This window comes from Uranotaenia lowii, chromosome 2, assembly GCF_029784155.1.
Source record: "Uranotaenia lowii strain MFRU-FL chromosome 2, ASM2978415v1, whole genome shotgun sequence".
Classification (NCBI taxonomy): Eukaryota; Metazoa; Arthropoda; class Insecta; order Diptera; family Culicidae; genus Uranotaenia; species Uranotaenia lowii.
This window is the reverse complement of record NC_073692.1, coordinates 134,417,782-134,440,163: the sequence shown is the minus strand read 5'-3', so window position 1 is coordinate 134,440,163 and position 22,382 is coordinate 134,417,782. Positions and strand designations below refer to the sequence as shown.

The window sequence follows — 22,382 nt, the reverse complement described above, 5'->3', positions numbered from 1 at the left end:
TCATATTACTCCCTTCCAACTGTTCGAAACAAATAAAGAATCCTGAAAGGATACCGAAATATTCGCCACATGATTCCCTATTTGCCGAGATACTTCGGCTGGCTTTATTCCAAAATCCATTATATATCAGTCTTCCGATGTTCTGTCCAATCCCCCCTAACACCCCTCAATTGAGTTAAGCTATTTTACTTGTTTATACAGTGAGCGAAATAAGAATAGCACCACTATGTGTTTTACTTGTTAAAATATGAATGATTGAAAATTACGTAAATTTTCTTCCACAGATTGTTCTGAATTGCTTGACGGATAAATCAAGCATAAGTTTACTTTTTTTGGACGTAGCAATTGGCGTTGAGGACCAAAAATGTGAAAAAAGGGTGCGAAATAAGAATAGAACCACTTGAGTTTTTCTAACAAAAACAAGATTATTTTTAAAAATTTACTGTTTAAAAGTGAATAATAATGCTTCTACGAGTTATTTGAATACATAACTGCATTTTTGTAGTTTTCCAGAATTCCAAAGGTTTTCAAAGGTTTTAAAATGGGGGTTTTAAGAGATGCTCCTCTAGCGTTAAGGAATTAGATATTTGAGCTATGAAATTTTATCAAACTGCTGGATTTCTTCATTAACATTCATAAGTATGATGCAAAATGATGAAACATCGATTTGAGTCTGAGTTTGAATCCAAAAAGCAGGTTGGAATTTAAAAATACTAATGTTTTTTTAATAGTCAAACACTATTTCTCTAGTTTTGAGTCATAGATGGCAGCACTATCTTGCCATTTAACCAATTTCATGCCCATTTTCGAATATCCGGGATTAATTAGGGAGTGCTGGATGATTTTGGTTAAGAAATAAATACATGTACCGTGTGAGCGCTTTGAAGATTCTAAGATCACTAAATCCAAAAAAAATAAGAATTGCATCAAGGTCACTAAAAGTGAAATTTTTGGACGGATTATTAGAATAAAGTTATACTTTGCGATGGAGCTTGATGGACTAGACGACTAGCAGTATTTTTGGTATGATTTGCAATTGAATCGGAATTTGAGATGAGCAGGAATTTTGGCGGTTGTACATTTTTGTGCTGATGATTCTTTTGCAAATCCGAAAAAGCTTTCTGCAGCGTGATCTTCCACAAAACTGTGATGGGAAAATACCTCAAAATGATGAATATGGGCCTGAATTAGCCTGGAAAATCAATATTGAGACTAAATTTGGTTTAAACTGCAAGATAGTGCTGCCATCTACGACTTAAAACTGAGAAAAAGTATGGTTTACTGAACAAAATCAAAGATTTTGATTTCCAACCTATTTTTTCTGATTAAAAATTAATCCCGTATGTTTGTTTCATCATTTTACGTCATTTTAATGAAGAAAGTTAGTAATTTGATAAAGAATTACAGCTCAAATATCTAATTCCTTAACGCTAGAGGAGCATCTCTTAGAACCCCCATTTTAAAACCTTTGAAAAAACCTTTGGAATTCTGGAAAACTCCTAAAATGCAGTTATGTATTCAAATAACTCGTAGAAGCATTGTTATTCACTTTTACTCAATAAATTTTTAAAAACAATCTTGTTTTTGTTAGAAAAACTAAAGTGGTTCTATTCTTATTTCGCACCCTTTTTTTCACATTTTTGGTCCTCAACGCCAATTGCTACGTCCAAAAAAAGTAAACTTATGCTTGATTTATCCGTTAAGCAATTCAGAAAAAACTGTGAAGAAAATTTTCGTAATTTTCAATCATTCATTTTTTAACAAGCAAAACACATAGTGGTGCTATTCTTATTTCGCTCACTGTATAATAAGGTTTGAAATATACATATGTAAGAGGAATAAGGGCAAGACAGACACCTTGAGCTCACGCGTGGTTTAAAAAGAGAAGTTAGGGGGCCGTCCATAAATGATGTCACGCGTTAGGGGGGGAGAGGGGGTTTCTATTTTTTGTGACTATTTGTGACATAAGGGGAGGAGAGGTCAGCTTGAACGTGACATCACATATTGTTACAAAAAAAAAGGCAAAACAATAACAAATAATTTTATCCTAAATTCAATAAAATAATTATAATTTATGAGCATAATAAAGTTCACAAGAACACTTCCACTGCAACACTCAGGAAAGTCCGCCCCACTTAAATTGTGGCAAAAACGTGAACAGGATTGCTTGGCCATTCTAACCTGTGGAGAAGATTTGGATTGCGAATTGATTGAAGAAGAGGAACGAGATTTAAATTGTTTCTCAGACATTGTCGCTGATGCTGCAGCTACTGCCTCGACTTTCCCGGTCATTGATATGGAAAGTCATCAACATAATCTTTGGACTAATGATTGAAATGTGTTTTAAGCAATGCTTGAAGGCTCGCTAAAAGTTGGTAACCTTTTTTTCCATTCTCTGAATAAAACTGATGAATTGAAAAAAAGCTGCATTTTTAATCAAATTTCTAAAGAGTTCAAAATTTTATCCCGGGGGGAGGGGGGGTTTATGAAAGCGTGACGTAATACAAAAAGGGGGGTGACGGAAGTTGTGACAATATGTGACAAGGGGGGGAGAGGGGGTCTATTGTCTATTTTTTCCAAATTTTGCGTGACATCATTTATGGACGGCCCCTTAAGTAAAAACATGAGACTTATTTGATAGATGGCTAGAGTGGGATGTTAGACCTTTGAAAAATAAGATAAGTAACAAAAATATCTGTTCGTACGGGGTAAGATGATCCCTTATTTGGTGTTCTTCGTGCCATTCCATATTTAAAGACTTCTGGAGGATGCTTCAAAATAAATTTTATTCTTTACATCGAAACTAAATGTTAATTTCCAAAAAAATCAATAATTTACCAAATGAAAATCCAAGTGTTTTATATAGTTTTAAAATGGAAATGAGCTCCAAAATACGATGTACTTTGAAAGAAGACTAAAAAAAAATGCAATTTCTCCGAAACTGGCAGTTGCCTGGTATGGCCTTCATGCCCTTATTTCCCCTACATATGAAAATATGAACATGGAACAAATGCTTCAAGTTCTACTTAGCTGATTCCTTTGTTGAACAAGAATTCTTCCTCAGCTTTTTGATGTCCTCTTGAAGAAAGCAAAGCAATCTGCGCAAAAACGGTCACCGAGGCTGTCGTTCCTTTTCTCTGTTGGACGTGCAGACGCAAAATACAAACTTTAAAAGTTTATGAAACACATTGTATATTTATATGTAGTTCTTTCCTCTTTATCACCAAAAGCAAAATAACTTTAATTGAAGTATCCAACTAACAATCCTTCCTTCATTCCTCATTGACTACTAGGACGTGGCCGGCGTCGTTATTGATCATTTTTAAAGGGAGAGCATGAGTTTTGTGCATTATAAATGAACTGCTAGTCCCAAGCACCATTCTTTTGGCCCTTGCACAAAATTGATGGCCTCGATCAATCACGGAGTAGCAACCATTGGCGAGGTAGAACTTGTTGTGCTTAGCCACGCCAGCGATCATGGAATTTGAAGTGCGTAAGTTGAGCATAGTCTAATCAAATATGTTATCTGAAGTTTGAAATGTATGGTCATATCTAAGCACTTCAAGTTCCATGATTTAAGGTGGATATGAGTAGTCAACTAAGCTAAGCTAAGCTAAAAGCAAAATAACTTTAATTAATTCTTTGATTCAAACCAATTAACTATTCCCTAAAAAATCGGAATACGCCTCTTCCTTTCAGCTTAGACAAATGCACAAGTTGTATTTGCAATTTGCTTAGACAAATGCATCTTTTTAATCGAACCTCTTGCGAAAAAAAAACACCTTTCTTCTCATATTCAAACATGTATGTTGTCCTCAGGTTAGCAACCGCGAAAAATAAAACCAATTTTCAAAAATCAGTCAATAAAAAGGAACGTTAATATCTGGTGAAAAAACGATCATTTGAGTGAGCGAAAGAAGGGAGATGAGTTGCGAGGGGGGGTGGGGGGGGGGGGGGGGGGGGGTGGGTATGGTCAGTTGCAAATGAGTCTACAATATAAACTGCACACTGCTCCTTCTTCCCCCATGAATTTCACTGAACAACATGTATTTCAAAAAGTATGAAACAAGAGATGAATAATTAACACTTTATCGAAGTTTCTCTATATACTCATTTCAATATCCTTCTACACAGCTTACACATCCTTTTATAAAACAACCAGCGAATCTATAATATCCACTGCGAAAAAATGTTGAGATTTTTTTTTTTGTTGTACGTGTGTTTAAAAATAAGAGCTCTTTAAAGAATTGCTCGTTATAAATGTAGTTTTTTCGATGAAAAAATACTAACGTTGTTGAGAGATAAAAATGTAGAAAAATATTTTTCAAGCTATCTTCATTTTTTTTCCTGAGCTTTTAAATATTAGCGCTCTGATATTTTATAATTTTTTGGAAGTATTTTACTTTTCAGCGATAAGGCCGATAAACTAATCAATAAACATAATTAACGGGCATTAAATCCTTCATTGGGGTATTTTACGCATCGTGATTTGGAAATTCAGTATTATTATTTTCAAAGTTAAAACACAATATATAAAATCAACACTTTGAATATAAATTAAGTAGAAAATACGATTATCAAAATCAGTTTCTGAATATGAAGTTTCTGGAACCTAATTTTATTTTATTTGCTCTTAAATTTAAATTATCATTCAAAATTTTCAATTTTTATTGTACTACAACACATAAATTTAAAAAAAATGATTACCTTTTTTACAGTTCATGTAGGAACCTACACATAATTCCTAATTTTTTGAAATTATTTTGAATTATAATAAAAAAATGTGAAATGAAGGGTTAATTCTGAAAGGTAATACTTTTCTTTACTGAAGAGTCTCAATCATTTGCAATTGAAATACCCAAGCTTTCAGATTCAAAATATCAAAACTTAAGCTAAATTTTAACTTAAAATTTCAAAAGTATTGTGTAGATACGCTGAAAGCAGTATCGGTGACATGATTGCTGTAGATCTTGAAATCCAGGAGTGTTGGTTAAAAATCACTTAAAGATCTTCTGACTATTTAGCATGATAGATTGCGTTGTTGCTGAAAAAATAGTGAAATGATAAGGGGATAGTTTTAATTTACAAGGGAAAAATTAAAACCGAGGCAAACTGATTTTGGAATATTTTTGCGTCCCAAACTCGATTTTTTGTCAGATTTTTTCTCTCCATTCATATTTTCTGGCATTACAAAACTAAGCAATTTAGAGTGAAATCGATCAATGGTAATTGATGAAGTAACTAACTTACATGAACGACAAAAAATATGTAAAATCTTTTCATTATCCTTAATTCATTCCAACGATACAGATTAGAGTGAAAAATGCCAAAATGTGACAAATTTGCGGAAAAAAACAATACAGATTTCGTCTAGATAATCTTCGTATTTTACAAAATGGGGAAACATACTTGCTTCTATATTTTTTTCTCATGGTAAATTACTCACAGACTTTATGAAAACTGATCATTAAGATAAAACTATCTTTTATAAATCTTTCAGATATTTAACACTTTTTCTAAAAAGTGCACAAATTTTTTCAATGAACCCTGTATTTTCAAAATTTATAACGGAAACAAGAGCTGATAAAAAAAATAACAAATTTGCATTTAGTGTTCCTGAATAAGTCGAAATCAGTTTTCAAATTCTTTGCACCTAGAAAAATGTGAATTTTGTTTCCTTGTGTTATATTTTTGAATGCAGATTTTGGGTTCTGGAGATAATTTGGAATCTCAATAGCCAACACAAATTTCTTCATAATGAAACAGCTTTTATAAATATTTTTTTGTTCTTTTTGGCTCTGAAAACTCATAGGGAACGCAAAAGTCATAACACGTATTTTCTTGTTTCGATTTATTGTTACTGAAATCTCTTGAGAAGATTTTTTTAAATTTAAAATCTTACTATGCATGTTTTATATTCGATTTGAAAATAGCACTACTTTAGATTTTAAAATGAGGCAAGCATTAGACATCTGATATGACTTTATAAAGTTTAAAAATTCCCAATAAACCGGCTGTAAACAAGAGGAAAAAAACAGAATTTTAAATTTATATTTAAATTTCAAATATGTATTAGCTTTTTATTCTTAAAATAAAGTTTTATTAGAATGATTTTTCTTTTTCTTTTTTTGGTCCAATTCAACCAGGCCCCTTTCCTAAAATGTTATGTAAATATTCTTGATGCTGAATTGATAATTTTCATTCGATTTAAAAAATATTTTTAAATACAAAAAAAAATCCTAATGGGAAGCTTTTCGCTGCTCAAAACTTCATCGAAAATGAATTGAATGCGACATCAACACTTGTTGTCCATTACTATAAATGAGGTACACTTTTACTAAGGTGGCGCAAAGGAACGCACACTATTGCACGTCGGAGAGAAAAAAGAAAAATAAACATAAACAAGCCCTGCGTCGCGACGCGTCGTTGTCAGGGAGCTTCATTTATCCTAGGCAAAATGCGTCGAGAAAATGGTCGGTACTGACGTCATCTCTGCCATGGTAGAAAAAACTTTACTTCTAGTTTTGCAACTATTTTTCTCTTCACCTCTCTTTCCACCACATTGCATTACGATTGAATTTTTTTAAGTGAAATATTGATGACTTAAAGACAAAAAGGAAAATAAGAAAATTAGACCGTCAATAAAAGTCATACGTTCCTTAAACTCCTACTGGAAAACTGATCACTCCGATGGATAACTTGACTAAATTTGAAATTTCTTACAATAAAGGCAATGTAACACATGAAGGCCAAAGGTTTTTTTTACTTTCTAGAACGACCAAAATCTGTTAATCCATTACACATGGTATGGTAAAAATTTCTAAAAATAAAGAAAATTGAAAATCACATGATTCCGTACGTTTATAGTTTAATGATTTTTTTTATATTGTTTCCTTCTAAATCTGAGCAAATAAAAAAGAAACTGCATATTGAAGGCAATAAATGTATGATGACAGCAAAACAAGTATTTCAGTCTTATAACCATATTCACCCCCCCCCTATATGACTTTTTCAAATATTTCATTTCATTAAAATTCAAAACCAAATCCAGAATTTAGAAGCTCTGAATTTGAAGCAAATATAAAATATATTACGATTTATTATGACGTGTTAATTTAGGCATATGAGGGAAATTAGAGCAATTTAAAAATAGTTATCCCTTCATTTCATTAGTACAAAAAATTTCAAATCATCATTCAACAACACATTTTTATGAGTTACTTATCAACAAAAGTTATTTGGTATAATTTAGTCCAGGGAACCGCAAGTTTAGCCTTTTAAGTGATAAATTAACTTTTTTGTTGAATAAACACCCTCACGGAGTGGAAAATTTTGAAAATTAAAGAGCACATCTACTAAGAAAAGTTCCAACTTTTTATAGAAATTCGAGCTTTTGCGGGTTTTTTTACAACGGTTTTTCGTCACATGAGAGGGGAGGGGTGATTGGGGTGATCACCCCCCCCCCCCTCAAGCGACAAAAAAGCCTTATAAAATACCCGCATACGACCGCGCCTGATTAAAACTGAAATTTGCTTATGAAATTATTTCTTAATATTTTCCTTCCTTTTACTAACGCTACTTCTTCAAGAAATAAATCTCAAAATCTTCGTAATTATTGAGAATTCCCATGCTCTAATGTTGCACTAATGAAATATAGTCATCGTACGCTATCACATTAAAAATATATATAAAATATCTTATTTCTCAGTACTTAATATATGTTAAAACCTATTTTTATGGGTATGTTGAAAACAGAAAAAAAAATTAAAATCTCATCGAAAAAAACGGGAATTTCACAATGGCAACCCGTTGGGCAATTTGTTATTCGAAGGAAGCACAATTAAAAATAATCCACATTGTCAGCTAAAAAATTTCGACAAAAAACTTATTTCAGATTAAGGAAGTAAAATTAACAGGTATTAGTGCATTTTCAACTAGACTTATCCAATACTAAATCAATTTGTCATTTTGTCAAGGGTACAGGAAAACGAATGTGTTGTTACGGCATATTACATAAAAAGTGATTTTCTATTTCGAATGATTTCAATCTTTGTACAACAGGTATACAGCCAGGCCCCTGCTGATGCTTTATGTTTTTGGTCCTTGTTTCCTTGCTGCATTCTTGTGAATAAATGGCTAGCAGTTAGTATAGCAATCGCAGGAAGGAAAAAAACTCCTGGAAGAAGTCAGATAATGATATCCCGAGTGAGTGCTTTCGTTTATTCAAACAGCGAAGGATAGAAAAAAGGTACATAACAATTTTGGCACCTGCAAAACAGAAGACACCTATAGAAAACCTACTGCCGAAGCTGATATGAAAAGGCCAGCATTCCTTCGCAATCAGCCAGCAGCGGCCGGCACAGTCAGTCAATGAAGGCAGGGAGGAAGTGCTATTTATAAAACCTTTGACCTCACATCCATTGGTGTGAGATTTTTTTTTCCTTCGCTCCACTCTGTTACCTTTAACCTCCATTTTGGTCCTTCCATCCGTTTTGATGATTGGAAAGGCAAACTGATATTGCTCCTGTAAAACAGTGGTTTCCAAATTTATGTCGAAAACTTGAAAATAAACAAAAACAGTGTAATCGTGGGGGGGCTCAGGAAACGTTTGATCGGTTCAAAAGCTACAGATTTTGTAAATATCCCGAACAAAGTCCAACCCTCTTTTCTGATTTAGAGTTTTTTTTTGTATGTATCCTAGTAGATCTAAACTTCTTAATACTTCTTAATTGAACCGCCAAAATTTAATTGTTTTTTTTTCGTATTTTACCGAAGTTTGGACATGACCGGATTCGAAGCTATTAAGGGTGCACATTTTTGCACACAGCTACCCCACTGAGTAATGACGATAAGCCCCAGTATACCTACTGACTGGCTGGTGAAAAATCGATTCCTACAATTTAATACATTCGCTCATTATTCACCTCGGCCTATCTGTGATTTATATTTTTCCTTGTTTTGCTCTCTTATTTCCATGTTATGCATGACCAGCACCGATTTCAACAACCTGGAATCCCGCCACTACGTATCTGGTGTGGTTGTCACTGATGATAACCTTTCCCCGTGAGCTCTGTGACAAAGGTCAAACAGGGCTTTGATTTATGCAGCGAACAACTCAGCAATAGACAGCGAAGAGCGACAGGAAATTCCAACCCCTAATCCTTGCCAGTGTGTAGAATGCTGTTCAGCCTCTTGAACAACACAGCTTTCGACGCGCGGTTTAGAAACAGGAACATCATCAGTAGAAAAACTACGACGAAATTGGTGCACAATCATTATTGCTCCCAGCTGTTGCACGACGAAGGAATACGGAGGCCAGAACCTGTGGGCCATTTTCATCCAACTATAGGAATCATGATACACAATCTTCATTCTAGTCACTAAAAGCCGGATTTAGAATCCAGTTGATGAGTTTCGACTACTTGGATGTAAGACATTTGCAAAGTGTCATATTTTTTTAGACATAGTAAGACGCACAAGAAGGAGTGATACTTTGTCCTCACTCGATAAGAAGGCAAACATCGGATCATACTGATTAGCAACTGCGAGATAAGCCGGAACAGAAGTGAGTAATAAGTGCTTTAGACTAGCACACAGTGCGATTTCAAGTCGAAAGGTGGGAACTCCCATCCACCAATTGGCAGCGAGCTGGCTTTGATTGATTTGGGTCCCTCTGGACTTTGAACACACATCGGAAGACTAGTCATCGTTATCAAGTTTGCGCCAATTTTATTTCGGAATCATAACCGCAATGCCCTCTTCCAGTGGGATAATGTAAGTATCATCAGTTTTTTTTTTATTTCGGCACACCGAATTACGGTCAATACACTTGATAAGATTTTAATTGGCATGTTTATTTTGACTTCCTTTTTCCTGGTCGATTGCTGCCGATGCCTCCGGAATATTATCAACAGAAGCGAAGTGTTCAAATATCCGCGGGCACTTTTCCGGACGGTGTTTGTGATTGTAAACAACATCTATTGTGTTCCGACCTATCTGATATGGATGTTTTTGCTGCTACCGTTGAAGAAAATCCACGAAACCTGTTACTACCGAATCGAGGGGGTCCTGTTCCATTGGCTGCTGGCAAACGTCACTATGTGGTCCTCGACCGCAGGCTATGACTGTGAGTATATTTTCTTCGATTGTTTATTTCTGATCCTATGCGTTTTTGTGTGATAATTTCCTAATTTAAATTAACGACAACTAGCTGACCCGATGTGTTTTGCTACAGCTTCTAAAAAAAAATTGTAAATATTAGTTTAATTTCGATTTTTTGTAGGCATTTTCAAATTCAGGCAAATCAATTTCAGCATTTTAAAACGGAAACTGACGCTGGAGTTTGAAATTGCAATACAAAGATGATTTAATCTTATTTAGTGAAACTTCATCAAATTTTGTTTTCCAAGATCTGAAATTTTTACTATACTTTTTCTTTTATTATGGAGAAAAGTATGTTTAATTGGTATGGATTCTCCACCCTTTTCGTCTTCCAACGGCGTGGGGAGGGGTCACGAATAACCATAAGAACCCGACTCCTTCTCTTTTGATTGATAAGTGCTCTGCTCGTGACTTTTGTCGAGCGGATTTCGATACAATCAACCGTGTTCTTTCTAAATATGATTGGTCTGACTTTCATAGCTGTACTGACGTTGATATGGCTGTACTGAGCTGTACTGACGCTGATATGGCTTTTTGCACAATTTTGGATGATGCTTTTAACCAATCCGTACCCCTGGTGCGGCTTCCTCTTCGACCTCCTTGGACTAATAAACCTGAAGCGTTTGGAACAGACACGTTCGAAACTGCTGCGGAAGTTTTGTAATTCCAGGTGCCCATTTACCAAAATCAAACTAAATTATGCTACAAAACGATATAGGATATACAATCGACTTTGCTATCGCCTTTATGTAAATCGTACTCAGACTAAACTTCGACGTAATCTAAAACAGTTCTGGAAATTTGTGAACTCCAAACGGAAAGAATCCGGTCTTCCTGCGATACTCCATTTAGATAATAGATTTGCCACGTCACCTGCTGAAAAATGCAACCTTTTTGCAACGCACTTCTTCAGTGTTTTTTCAGTCGAATCGCCAACTGACGATCAAATAAACGCTGCCGTCACGCGACTACCCACTGGTGTTTTGGATCTTGACGTTTTTGCTATTAGTGAGGAAATGGTCTCAGAGGCTATCATTAATTTGAAGTATTCCACTTCATTCGGACAAGATGGAATACCGGCCTGCGTATTGAAAAAATGTCGCAATTCACTGATAAAATCTCTTACCCACATCTTTTATCAGGCTTAGTACAACAGAAATTCCCTTCCATCGGGAAAAAATCGTGTATGAGTCCAGTCCACATAAAAGGTGACAAACAAGATGTTCTCAATTACAGAGGTGTCACATCGCTAGCTGCATGCTCAAAGGTATCGGAGAGGATCGTCAACGATTTTATGTTCTCAGCTTGTCGGAACTGGATCTCCGAGAATCTGCATGGATTTTTCCCTAAACGATCGGTAACTTCAAACCTAAAAGTTTTTACATCATTCTGTATATCGAAAATGGATGGCGGCAAACAAATCGATGCTATTTACACAGATATATCAGCTGCATTCGATTCAGTGAACCATGAAATCTTCCTGAAAAAATTGCATAGCCTGGGATTTTCCGAAGACTGTGTGCGTGGATTAACAGTTACCTAACGAATCGCCAACTAGCTGTTAAAATTGGTTCTGCTGAATCCTTTGATTTTATTCCAAAATCAGGCGTACCGCAAGGCAGCAATCTGGGTCCATTATTGTTAACGCCTTACAGAATAATATAAATCTGCTCCTCATTGGATGTGGAGTAGACTGAGTCGATTCTTCTTCGTCTTGGTCCAAAACTCATCCATGATTTTTTGCAAAATTTTTAAGTTACATTTACATGAGTAAATTTGAACTTTTAGGTTTGTATGGGAAAATAGAATATTTTGTACTGAAAAAACAACATCATTTTTGTTTCGTCTGTGGAAACGAGCCAGCTGATGGTTTTTGTGCCAATTTATAAAATTCCTAAAGGAAATTTTCCGCTGAACAACTTTGTCGAAGACCGTAACTTCGAATCTTATTGGGAAAAAAAGTTATTAGCTGTTTAATAGGGGTATGTCTTCTCGCACTGATAAACAATAAATTCAAATGACATCCCTGCAGAGCGCCTAGCGAGTTATTGCGTGACTACTTTCCATGCAACACTTCGCAAAGCTCTTAAATATTGCATCTTTACTTTTGTTTATGGACGACAATTTGACACTCTCTAAAGTAAAATCTATCTAACTCGTTTGAATTATTATGATTTTCATATATACTTATTTCACTAGAAACCGTTTGTGATGTCAGTAAAATATGTTTAGAACATTATATATATATCTAAAGCTACTATTTTTCTCGTTATTCAGCATGAAAGAAAAAAAAAATCTGAAAAAACATGCCCCAGTTTTTTTTGTACGGGATTTTCATCCTCTGGGATGATTTATCCCTAAAAACATGCCCCAGGAAAACTGCTGTAGTTCATATATTACACGTCCAAAAAAATATTTGCCTTATGCATGTGAAAGCTGAAGTTAATGTCTACATCATGAAGTCAAGAAATATTTTTTTAAATTTTTTTCAATGAAAGGGTTACAAAAAGTTCAAAAAAGAGGGCTGATAAACCTACTTTTCATTCGATTGCTATAGGAAATACTGTTTGAGCGATGGTAGACTTTTTAAATAAATATGACTACAAAATTTATTAAAATTCAAACATTTTGCTGTTTTTAGATGTTAGATGCAACAAAAATTGAATTTACTGGAATTTTTCAAAGTTCACTACCTTGCGCGTTTTTTTTACAAATTGAAATTTAATCTGTTTTTGTGGTCCACCGTCAGGTTGTACCCGGATTTTCAGTGCTTTTACCAGGGTTGCTAGCGAACGGGGAAAACCGGAAAAACTTTGTCATCACCGGGAAACCGGGAAAAAACCCGGGAATTTTGGTACATCACCGGGAAAATGGCATGTCAGGAAAATTTCCACAGTATTTCAAAAATATTTTTAAACTAATCTCTAAATTTGAGAGTAGTTTCCGGCAGTCTGCATATAGATTTACTCATCACTTATTTTCGTTCGAGATATCTCGTTTTTCCGCTCTCCGCAAGTGTGCTACACTTGCAAGCATAACTGAAATGTTATAAATTTAATAATGAATTTATAATCGACACAACTAAACACAAAACGTTTGGTAACTCAATAATACAATGTTTGCCTAATTTGGTCCAATGGTTTCTGATAGATATCTAGAGTATCGAATTTCGGTGTTTCTCAGCGTAGATTTCTAACCTTTTAGCTTATCTAGTTTCTGACTACCAGTTTAAGTTTTTGGCGTCAGTGTTCGATATACGAATTTCATGCAAAAGTAAATATGAGACATTTAAGCAAAGTTACATTTTATGACGAAAGAAATATCTTTTGCAATCTAATGATTTTAAGTTTTGTAAGTCAAATCCCCATACAAGTTGACAAGAGGATTTAATATTATATTTCGATGTATTTTATGCATATTTCTATACAAACTGTATAAAAAAAATTTCTACAATTATGTTCAAATTCTAGAAAAAGAGCCTTCAACAGTGAAAATTTGAAGATCGAGTCAGCCAAACTTGTTCTTGCCAAATTGTTGAAATTGTGGAGAAAAACAATGAATAGATGCATTTCGTTGGATTCGTTCTAAAATTTTAAAAACTTTGGAATTGAAAAACGACAAATCGCTAGCAACTCTGTTTTACTTTGTTTTAACCAATCAAAAGTATATCCATTGGAAAGCAAATTTAATATACATTCTAATAAGGTGCAACTATTTACGCTGTGAGATTTCACAAAAATTTGAAAATTATAAACGTAAAATCATTAGCAGTAAGCATAAATAGTATAGGTATAATGTTGAAAACATATTTTACTGACATTACAAGGTTTCTAGTGATATAAGTTTCGTTGTAATCGGTTAGATATGAACAGAGTTTAGCTTGGAGTGTCAAATTGACACTCCTAAGTCTGATAAGGGTAACGAAATCTAGTGCGGATGAGGGTTAATTAGTTATCAAGTTACACCAAAAATTGAAGAGGAGCCCCTTTCCCCTTACTTATTTTCCTATTTGAAGGTTGGAGTGATACCAAATATCAATAGAAACAATGCTTTTATTTCCATTTGATCGAGTTGTTCTCGAAATATGCAATAAAATTGTATGGAAGCCCCACTTCTCCCTTCCTATCTTTCCAAGTGATAGAAATTTTTCGGATCTCAATCGGATTATAAACTCAGCTGCATTTAGCTATTAAAATGCACTTTTTTCGACATCATCGATTTAAACCTTTAAGTGAATGCAGTTTCTTTTATTTTTATACACTGCCGGCCAAAAGTTTGGGATCACCCACTAAAAAACATGCAAATTTTGATCGTTCATATCTCAGCCGTCTTAGGACATATTGAAAATCTTCTGATCTTATTTGAAAGATAATGAGCAATAGCTATCTCGGAGGTATTTTGCCCAAATATAATGTTTTAGTTTTGAACTTAAAACTTAACCTAAAGTTATAACATTTTCAAAAAATCGCACTCAATATTCAAAGCCGATCATCTCGGGATAGGGTGGACCAAATCTCAAAATTTGAGTGGCATTAGAATCCCTATTCTTTACTTCTCAAAACACAATCCAAAAAATTTGAGAAAAAATTCAAGAATGTATTTTTAATTTATAAAATAGACACTTGAGTTATCGTCCAAAAGTTTGGGATCACCCCTTTGTATGGTGAGTTTGGGATCATTCTTATAAAAACATGCAAATTTATTTTATTCATATCTTTCTCATCTAACATCGAATTGAAATCTGAATTTATTAAAAAACAACAATTCCTAAGCTTCCAAATGAACCCTTCAGATCTGCAATACGATGTTAGATGAGAAAGATAAGAATAAAATAAATTTGCATGTTTTTATAAGAATGATCCCAAACTCACCATACAAAGGGGTGATCCCAAACTTTTGGACGATAACTCAAGTGTCTATTTTATAAATTAAAAATACATTCTTGATTTTTTTCTCAAATTTTTTTGATTGTGTTTTGAGAAGTAAAGAATAGGGATTCTAATGCCACTCAAATTTTGAGATTTGGTCCACCCTATCCCGAGATGATCGGCTTTGAATATTGAGTGCGATTTTTTGAAAATGTTATAACTTTAGGTTATGTTTTAAGTTCAAAACTAAAACATTATATTTGGGCAAAATACCTCCGAGATAGCTATTGCTCATTATCTTTCAAATGAGATCAGAAGATTTTCAATATGTCCTAAGACGGCTGAGATATGAACGATAAAAATTTGTATGTTTTTTAGTGGGTGATCCCAAACTTTTGGCCGGCAGTGTAAATCTATCACCGACCTAAGATTTTTGTAACTTTACTTTGAAATAATATTTTCTCTTTAATTGAACGTCTTTTCTTCTTCACACAGTGGTCGAAATGGGGGACGACATCACACCGGCCCTGGACCAACGCACACTGGTGATAGCGAACCATCAGAGCACATCGGACGTTCCCCTGCTGATGGCTTTGTTCAATGCCAAAAAGGGTGTGCTGCCGAACATCATGTGGATAATGGATCGAATGTTCAAGTACACCAATTTCGGAGCAGTCAGCTTAATCCATCAGGACTTTTTCATTGCATCAGTAAGTAAAACTCAATCGTAAGCCAAACTCAATGAATTTTTAATTAAGGTTTGTTTTTTTCTTTATCAGGGTAAATCAAATCGAGACCAATCACTGCAGGAACTTAAAAAACATTTGAAAAAATCATACATTCCACGTAAACGGAAGTGGATTGTGCTTTTCCCGGAAGGAGGATTCCTGCGAAAGCGAAAGGAAGTAAGCCAAAGGCAAGTACACAATTTGTTTAAGTAAAGAAAAGCAAAAGAAATAACAACTGTAAATGCCTTTCTGCAGATTTGCGGAGAAAAACAACTTACCAGTATTAAACAACGTGACGGTTCCACGTGTCGGTGCGATGAGTGCTATCGTTGATGTTATTGGCTCTCCGGAATCGCCATGCAGGACGAGCCCGTCGATACCAGTCGCAACGGTGACAGATGAATACAATCGAGCAACAGTCAAAACTTCACCGGAGGAACAGGTTCTACTTGAACATACACAGCTGGATCAGGAAATGGAACAGCTTCAAATTGCAAACAATCGCAACACCTTGGTCAGTGGCCAAGCAATAGGTGCCGAAGATTGTGGTAAGAAGGAGCTTTTCTATTGTTGTTAAAAAATGTATTTTATAAAATCATGCACCATTACAGATAGCTTCAAGGATTCCCACTTCTCTAAGCTTAACGGAAAGTTGAACGACTGCTTGGAATACATTCTGGACGTTACCATCGGGTATCCCAATGGCAAACCGCTAGACTTACCAACCATAGTGCATGGAATGAGAAATCCGTGTCAGACTTATCTATTCTATAGGCTGTACCGAAGTGCGGATGTAAGTATTTTTCAGTCTACTTTCAACCTTAAGTTTGAAATGAACCACGAAAAAATGAAGAAACTGTTACTCAAGCAATTTTTGAAAAGCAAAAATTTAATCAAAAATGGGAAGAAACTGTAAGAGTTGCATACATATCTGAGTTTCTATAAATTCTCATTTTATTATACAATGTAATATCTTGTAGGTCCCTCGGGATAGCGAATCCCTCACCCAATGGCTTTACGAGCGGTTCTACGAGAAAGAAAAAATGCTGGAGGAGTTCTATCGGACAGGGGCATTCCCGAGCAACAATTCGGTTACACTGCCGGCCGTAGTGCAGCAGGATTTGCTTCGATTTCTACTGATCCATCTATTCTTCATCACCTCCACTTACGTCCATTATCAGCTTATACTGATGCTGATCAACTACTCGAATGTTATGTACGTTTATCTGTTAAGCAACAGCTAAGCTGATTTGATGACTGGTAATCGTAAAGTGACGAACAATTAGATGTATAAATAGGTGTATAAAAACTAATCATTACCAAGACTAATATTCTCTAGGGTCTAGTAGAGAAATCTTCTGCGACGTGTCAGTCAGTCCCTGCTGCTTCGCAAATGTGCTCGGAAAATGTGAGAAAAGAATGCACAAAGAATGTTTTAAAACAACATCAACAACAACATACGATACAAGGTAATCTTATGCAAGGAAAAAGCACAGAAAAGCGTAGAGCTCAAAAACAATAAACACATACACAACACAGAATCTAGCGCTATTTATCTGGTTGGATACAATCACAATGAATGTATGTTCCATTTGTTCAACTAGAATTTTACAAACAAGACAAACTGCAAATATTTGTTCATATGTGTGCAACAGAAATATTCATTCTTAGAAGTGCTGCAGATTGTGTCATTCATCGTGTCAATAATAACAATATTGATACGCACAGTTTCCATTGTACCATACCTATGTAAGCAGTTGAGCTGGAGAAAACAAACAGAGAATCAACAACATTAAATGGTCACTATCAATTAGAGAAGGTACCACGTTATACCTAACGACTTACCAAAAAGACAGCAAACTAAAACCGTTAGTACTGATAGCAAACTGTTTTATTTTTGCATACAGGGTTTTTCTTAACAAAACTGAATTGTCGTTTATAGTTTGCTTTTACTTATGCTTGCAAACGAGCAGGAAAAATGAAACAACAGAAGCATAAATTTAATAATGTGTACATATATTTTTACATTGTTCAAAACGTTTTTCTTCTCAAAACAATCGGATCGATTAAAAAAACTATAAATTCTCAAGAAAATATGAAATGATAGAAACCGAATGAAAGTCGATACGAGGAATGCTTGTTTTTTTTTGTTTTGTTTTCGAGTAGCGTTTCAAATAAAACTCAACCAACAGTGATTTGCGATATTGCGTGCGCGGATATGAGAGAGCGTCTTTGCGAATATTTGTTTTCCAAACTGCAAGATGGAAGGATTTTAAATTCGCACAACTTTGGTGTAAATGTAGCACAAAAATCTTATTTATATTCTGAAGTAACTTCCTAGGTGTAGCATTTTCTGAAAATTCAAGTTTGCGCGTCTTGATAACAAATAGAAATAAAGTCATAAAACGCGCTAATGTTTTGAAGCCCAGATGAGTTTTCTTATTTGTGAAATATCATAGAGAAAGCCGGGATAATTTTAGCTTATTTAACCAATATTTACTTTAAGATGATCGAATCCTAACTCCGCTAGCTTAGAACCTGCCAATCTAGATCCAAATTGGATTGCTTCCGGTATAGCTGATCCTTGATTAAGCTTAAATATACATCCAGCACAGAACGTGTCACCAGCTCCCAGACTATCTTTTATTTTCTCGGGTGGAAACACACCACATGTATAAGATGTTCCATCCACGTCCAATGCATTTATATCAGATCCACCCCAGAGACAGATAACGGTATACCTGGTAAGATAAATTTCGTTTACAGTTTTGAAATTAATATTCTTATTTTCTATGACTCAGACGTACCTTCCTGGGTTTGATTGTTTTATTCCATAAACAGCATCCTTCGACGAAGTGTAGCCCAAGTGCTGAGCGAAATCTTTCCCGAGGAATACATAATCTGCATTTGGTATCAACAGAAGGTTTGAATCACGTGGTTTTTCCAAATCGACGGATACGATAATCGTGGAATCGTTAGTTTCATTGAAATGCTTAACGTGTTTGATCATTTCAGCGATAACTGAAGCACTTCTGCGGCCCTGGAGAAATCGTTGATAGTGTGTTTCTATGATTCAATTTACAAAATATTATTCTTACCTCAAAATGAATCCACGAGTAATTTGTCAAGTCACAGCGCTGAAAATCGCCCAGGGTCAGCTCCGGGAGGTTTGGATTCGAGTGAACAATCGTTCGAGAACCTGTTTCAAGACTAAGCCACACCGTAGAAAGCGGAACTTCGCAACCGGGATGACGAACACAATGTTCGATTCCTATATTGCGGGTGCGTAAATCGTCCAAAGCGTATCGAAAATGTTCACCATCGGCAAATGTTGCCAACAGCTCACAAGGGGCCCCCAGCAACGCCAACACGGTACAGTTATTCGAAGCATTGCCTCCCCTTTGCCAGATGCTACGACTGGAGCTACAATTAATTCAGCATGTTATGAAATGTTGGTTAACATCGTTATATTGAGCCTTTACCGTTGGTCGGAATCTTCTTTTGGATATGATTCACACAGCTGTATGATGTCGAGATTGCATAGACCTACACATAGGATCCGCTTTGTAAACATGATTTTTTTGGCAAACAAATGTTAAATCTAAGAATGAAAAAGAGAAAAATCTTTTTACGCCTAGAAATATGTATAGATACGACAGAAACTTGGAAGTTGTGTGAACCTAAGTGAAAATAGCTGAAGACAGATATCTTTGTAGAATCAATGCATTTAAAGAAATTCTTACCCAGATCGATAGGGCAGAATATTGGTTCAAGATACTGTCCTGAGGAACGCCTGAGGATTTTTCAGAATCGGTCAAATAAATTTAACTTTGATCATTTTAACTGAGGGCTACGGAATTAAAATTCTTTTATTTTTATTTTTTTCAACGATATATTCTCTAAATTTCGAAACAAATAAAATGACACGGTGCTTAAAAACGTATTTTAGATTTACTTTATTTGGCATAAATGAGCATAACAAACAATAACACTCTCTTCTATTTCTAGGTCTTTTGGTTAGTATTGTAATTGATAAAAGGTAGTCGTAAATACGGAAACTCTCAACCTCGAGACGGTTCGACAGTGTAAAAAATCAACGAAAACACAAAAACTTATCTGAACACTAGGTTTCGTATGGCATTTTGGAAATCGAGCACTCGGCATTAAAAATCCACACCCGTATCGAACAGCTCTCTCAGAAGAAGAGTCGCCCGTCGCGGCAATAGCTTCAAAAGATGACCCAGCACCAGCAGATACTTGGGAATGCTGATCTCCAACTCGTTCCGACGAACTCCGTCTATGATGCGCTTTGCGGCTTCCTCGGCCGGAATGGTTCCAAAGGCTGATGGTATGCGCATCCTTATATCGTTACGAGATTTATCCGTTATCACGAACGGGTACAAATGCACGAGGGAAGTTTGGATGGTATGTTGAAACTTTCGATGCGTAGCTCGTCAAGAACTGATTCGAACAAACCCTGTACTGCGAACTGGGCCACTGCCAGAGGAGTCTGATGTTTCACACCGCTCAGACCGGCAACTGACGTGAGAAATACAATGTGGCCATGATTATTCCGCTTCATTTTTGGCAGGATGGCTTCAAGTAGCTGGAAGTATTAAATGGAAATGTTGAAACCAAGAAGAGCATTGAACAGAAAATGGTACCGACCCAAAAGTGTGATATGACACTCAGATTGAGAGTGGTCTGGATTGGAGGGGGATCCGTTACAAGTGATCGTGGGCTAGGAACTCCACAACAGTGGAATAGCATCGATATGTGACCGAATTTCTTCTCGATGGCACTGGTCGTCCGAATGACATCGTTTTTGTTTGTCACGTCACACTCGAAGGCATGGGCTACGTAGCCGCTGGAATTGATGGCCTTGACCAGTGCATCGTTGTCCGTTGAGTTGACATCGACACAGGCCACTTTGGCACCAAGTTCGGCTAATTGAATGGCAATTTCACGGCCCAAACCGCGGCTTGTTCCGAATATCTAAAAGTAAGCTAGCATGAATATAATTTTGCCACTATAAAAATCTAGCAATATTTCAATAACGGTTGGCTTATCTGGTTCATCGACACTGGATATAAGCTAAGTCATTATCTGATATCATACTCACCGCCACAATTTCCCCTGCTACTGATTTTCGTTTCGGTGGTTTGACCTGCTGATAAAGAGACCGCAGTAGCTGCAGTGCAAAATAGATGAGGATGATGCAAAAGTCCCAGAACAGGATAAAACTTGAATACAACCGAAGGATCATTGATACCGGTGTGCGATGGCACTCGAGCCAGTCTGGAATGTACGATGCTTGGGAGTCCTAAAAACGGATTAAAAAAATGAATCAACTATATTTTGATTAGCCTTGTTATGTGCTCAATGCACAAGAAATGGTTTTCTGGATAAACTTATGTCGCTTTTACGTGAGTTCAACGGATGGAATGTCTCATTTTTACTTACATGCCTCATAAGCTGTCGGCGGCCAGACATGTCGTACGAACAACTAAAGTGAAAGCGTGATTTTTTTTAGGGAAGGAATAAACCGAAATTTGTCTCAATCAACAAAAAGAAACACAAATGCATAAAGCGTGCTAGTCACACTCAAGTTTTACGACATAACCTACATACATATACCTAGCCAACAATTACGACTAGTTACGCGTAATGACATAATTTAATTAAGACTCGATATTGTTGTACCCAGTCCACGAATGGCAGCCCGCACCATTCGATTGATGACCATTTCATTGACCTTTGACTTGGATATGATTCGTGAAATGAATCCAATAATCTATAGTGCCTTATTTGAATCACGGAATAAAATATTTCTTCATTTTCAACTGATAAGGAGACTCACAAAATAAATAATTTAGTCTAAGTTCAGCTAATCGGAAACGACAGTTCAAGGTCTTGTGTTGAAAATACCATTAGGAATTCTTACCTTACTTGGATTTCGATGCGCTCCAACCAAGGTCACGTCTCGAATAACGTCTCTTCTTATGTTTGGACAACACAGATCGATTGTTGGCAGAAATAGAGGAACTTGAAGCACTTATTTTAGTTTAGTCCAATTCGGCAATGTCCTCTTCAGCTAGCAGATGTTGACTATATTGATAAGAGAGGAGCATTCGTGCTACCTCTGCATGGATAAATATGTTGATGGTGGCGCCTGGCAACCAGTCCGCGAGTTGCATGCAGCGCAGCTGACGGAGATTTACGAACTGAGCGAACAAAACAAAAAAGGGAAGGGCAGCCTGCAGCAGCTGTCAGTTAAACTTGGTACACGCTAAACTAGTTGAAACAAACTGTGGTGTTTTTTTTAATGCTGTAGCAACGCACGACGAGAAAAATATTTTCAATTCCATTTTATTTCGGGTTACTTAAAACTTGTTTGTGCTTGTGGGTTTTCTGGGATTTTGATCCTTTCGGGCGATTCATCCAACCTTGGTTGATCAAGTTTGCTTGAAAACTAGATTAAAATTGATTTAAAGTCGTTTGTTGGTGAGGAAAAATTACTCATAGTAAAAAACCCTAATTAAATCAAATAAGAACAAATTTCAACGTTTGAGAATATAAGAAAAAAGAAAACTATTATCATGTGTATTGGATCTGAAGGAATAGA

The 22,382-nt window shown here is 35.7% G+C and overlaps 2 protein-coding genes across 5 annotated transcripts; one reads left to right on the top strand and one right to left on the bottom strand.

Moving 5' to 3' along the window:
• The first annotated feature begins 8,991 nt into the window (after positions 1 to 8,991).
• LOC129746928 (acyl-CoA:lysophosphatidylglycerol acyltransferase 1-like) lies at positions 8,992 to 18,185 on the top strand. 2 transcript variants are annotated; one of them, XM_055740872.1, is made up of 7 exons: positions 8,992 to 9,774; positions 9,918 to 10,126; positions 15,525 to 15,739; positions 15,809 to 15,945; positions 16,013 to 16,305; positions 16,369 to 16,550; positions 16,738 to 18,185. In XM_055740872.1, exons 1-7 carry the CDS (start codon positions 9,752 to 9,754, stop codon positions 16,999 to 17,001), a joined length of 1,323 nt encoding a protein of 440 aa, XP_055596847.1. In that variant the 5' UTR covers positions 8,992 to 9,751; the 3' UTR covers positions 17,002 to 18,185. The 2 variants fall into 2 exon arrangements, with proteins under 2 accessions (XP_055596847.1, XP_055596846.1); XM_055740871.1 differs by having other exon boundaries at positions 9,915 to 10,126.
• LOC129746929 (ketohexokinase-like) lies at positions 17,718 to 21,968 on the bottom strand. 3 transcript variants are annotated; one of them, XM_055740874.1, is made up of 5 exons: positions 21,702 to 21,968; positions 19,240 to 19,358; positions 18,856 to 19,180; positions 18,565 to 18,797; positions 17,718 to 18,498 (listed from the first exon to the last, which is right to left on the bottom strand). In XM_055740874.1, the coding sequence occupies exons 2-5, from the start codon at positions 19,329 to 19,331 to the stop codon at positions 18,243 to 18,245; spliced, it is 906 nt and encodes a 301-aa protein (XP_055596849.1). In that variant the 5' UTR covers positions 19,332 to 19,358; positions 21,702 to 21,968; the 3' UTR covers positions 17,718 to 18,242. The 3 variants fall into 3 exon arrangements, with proteins under 3 accessions (XP_055596849.1, XP_055596850.1, XP_055596851.1); XM_055740875.1 differs by lacking the exons at positions 17,718 to 18,498; positions 18,565 to 18,797; positions 18,856 to 19,180; positions 19,240 to 19,358 and adding exons at positions 19,690 to 20,363; positions 20,426 to 20,752; positions 20,880 to 21,080; positions 21,221 to 21,263; XM_055740876.1 differs by lacking the exons at positions 17,718 to 18,498; positions 18,565 to 18,797; positions 18,856 to 19,180; positions 19,240 to 19,358 and adding exons at positions 19,690 to 20,363; positions 20,426 to 20,752; positions 20,880 to 21,080.
• Positions 21,969 to 22,382: the final 414 nt, after the last annotated feature.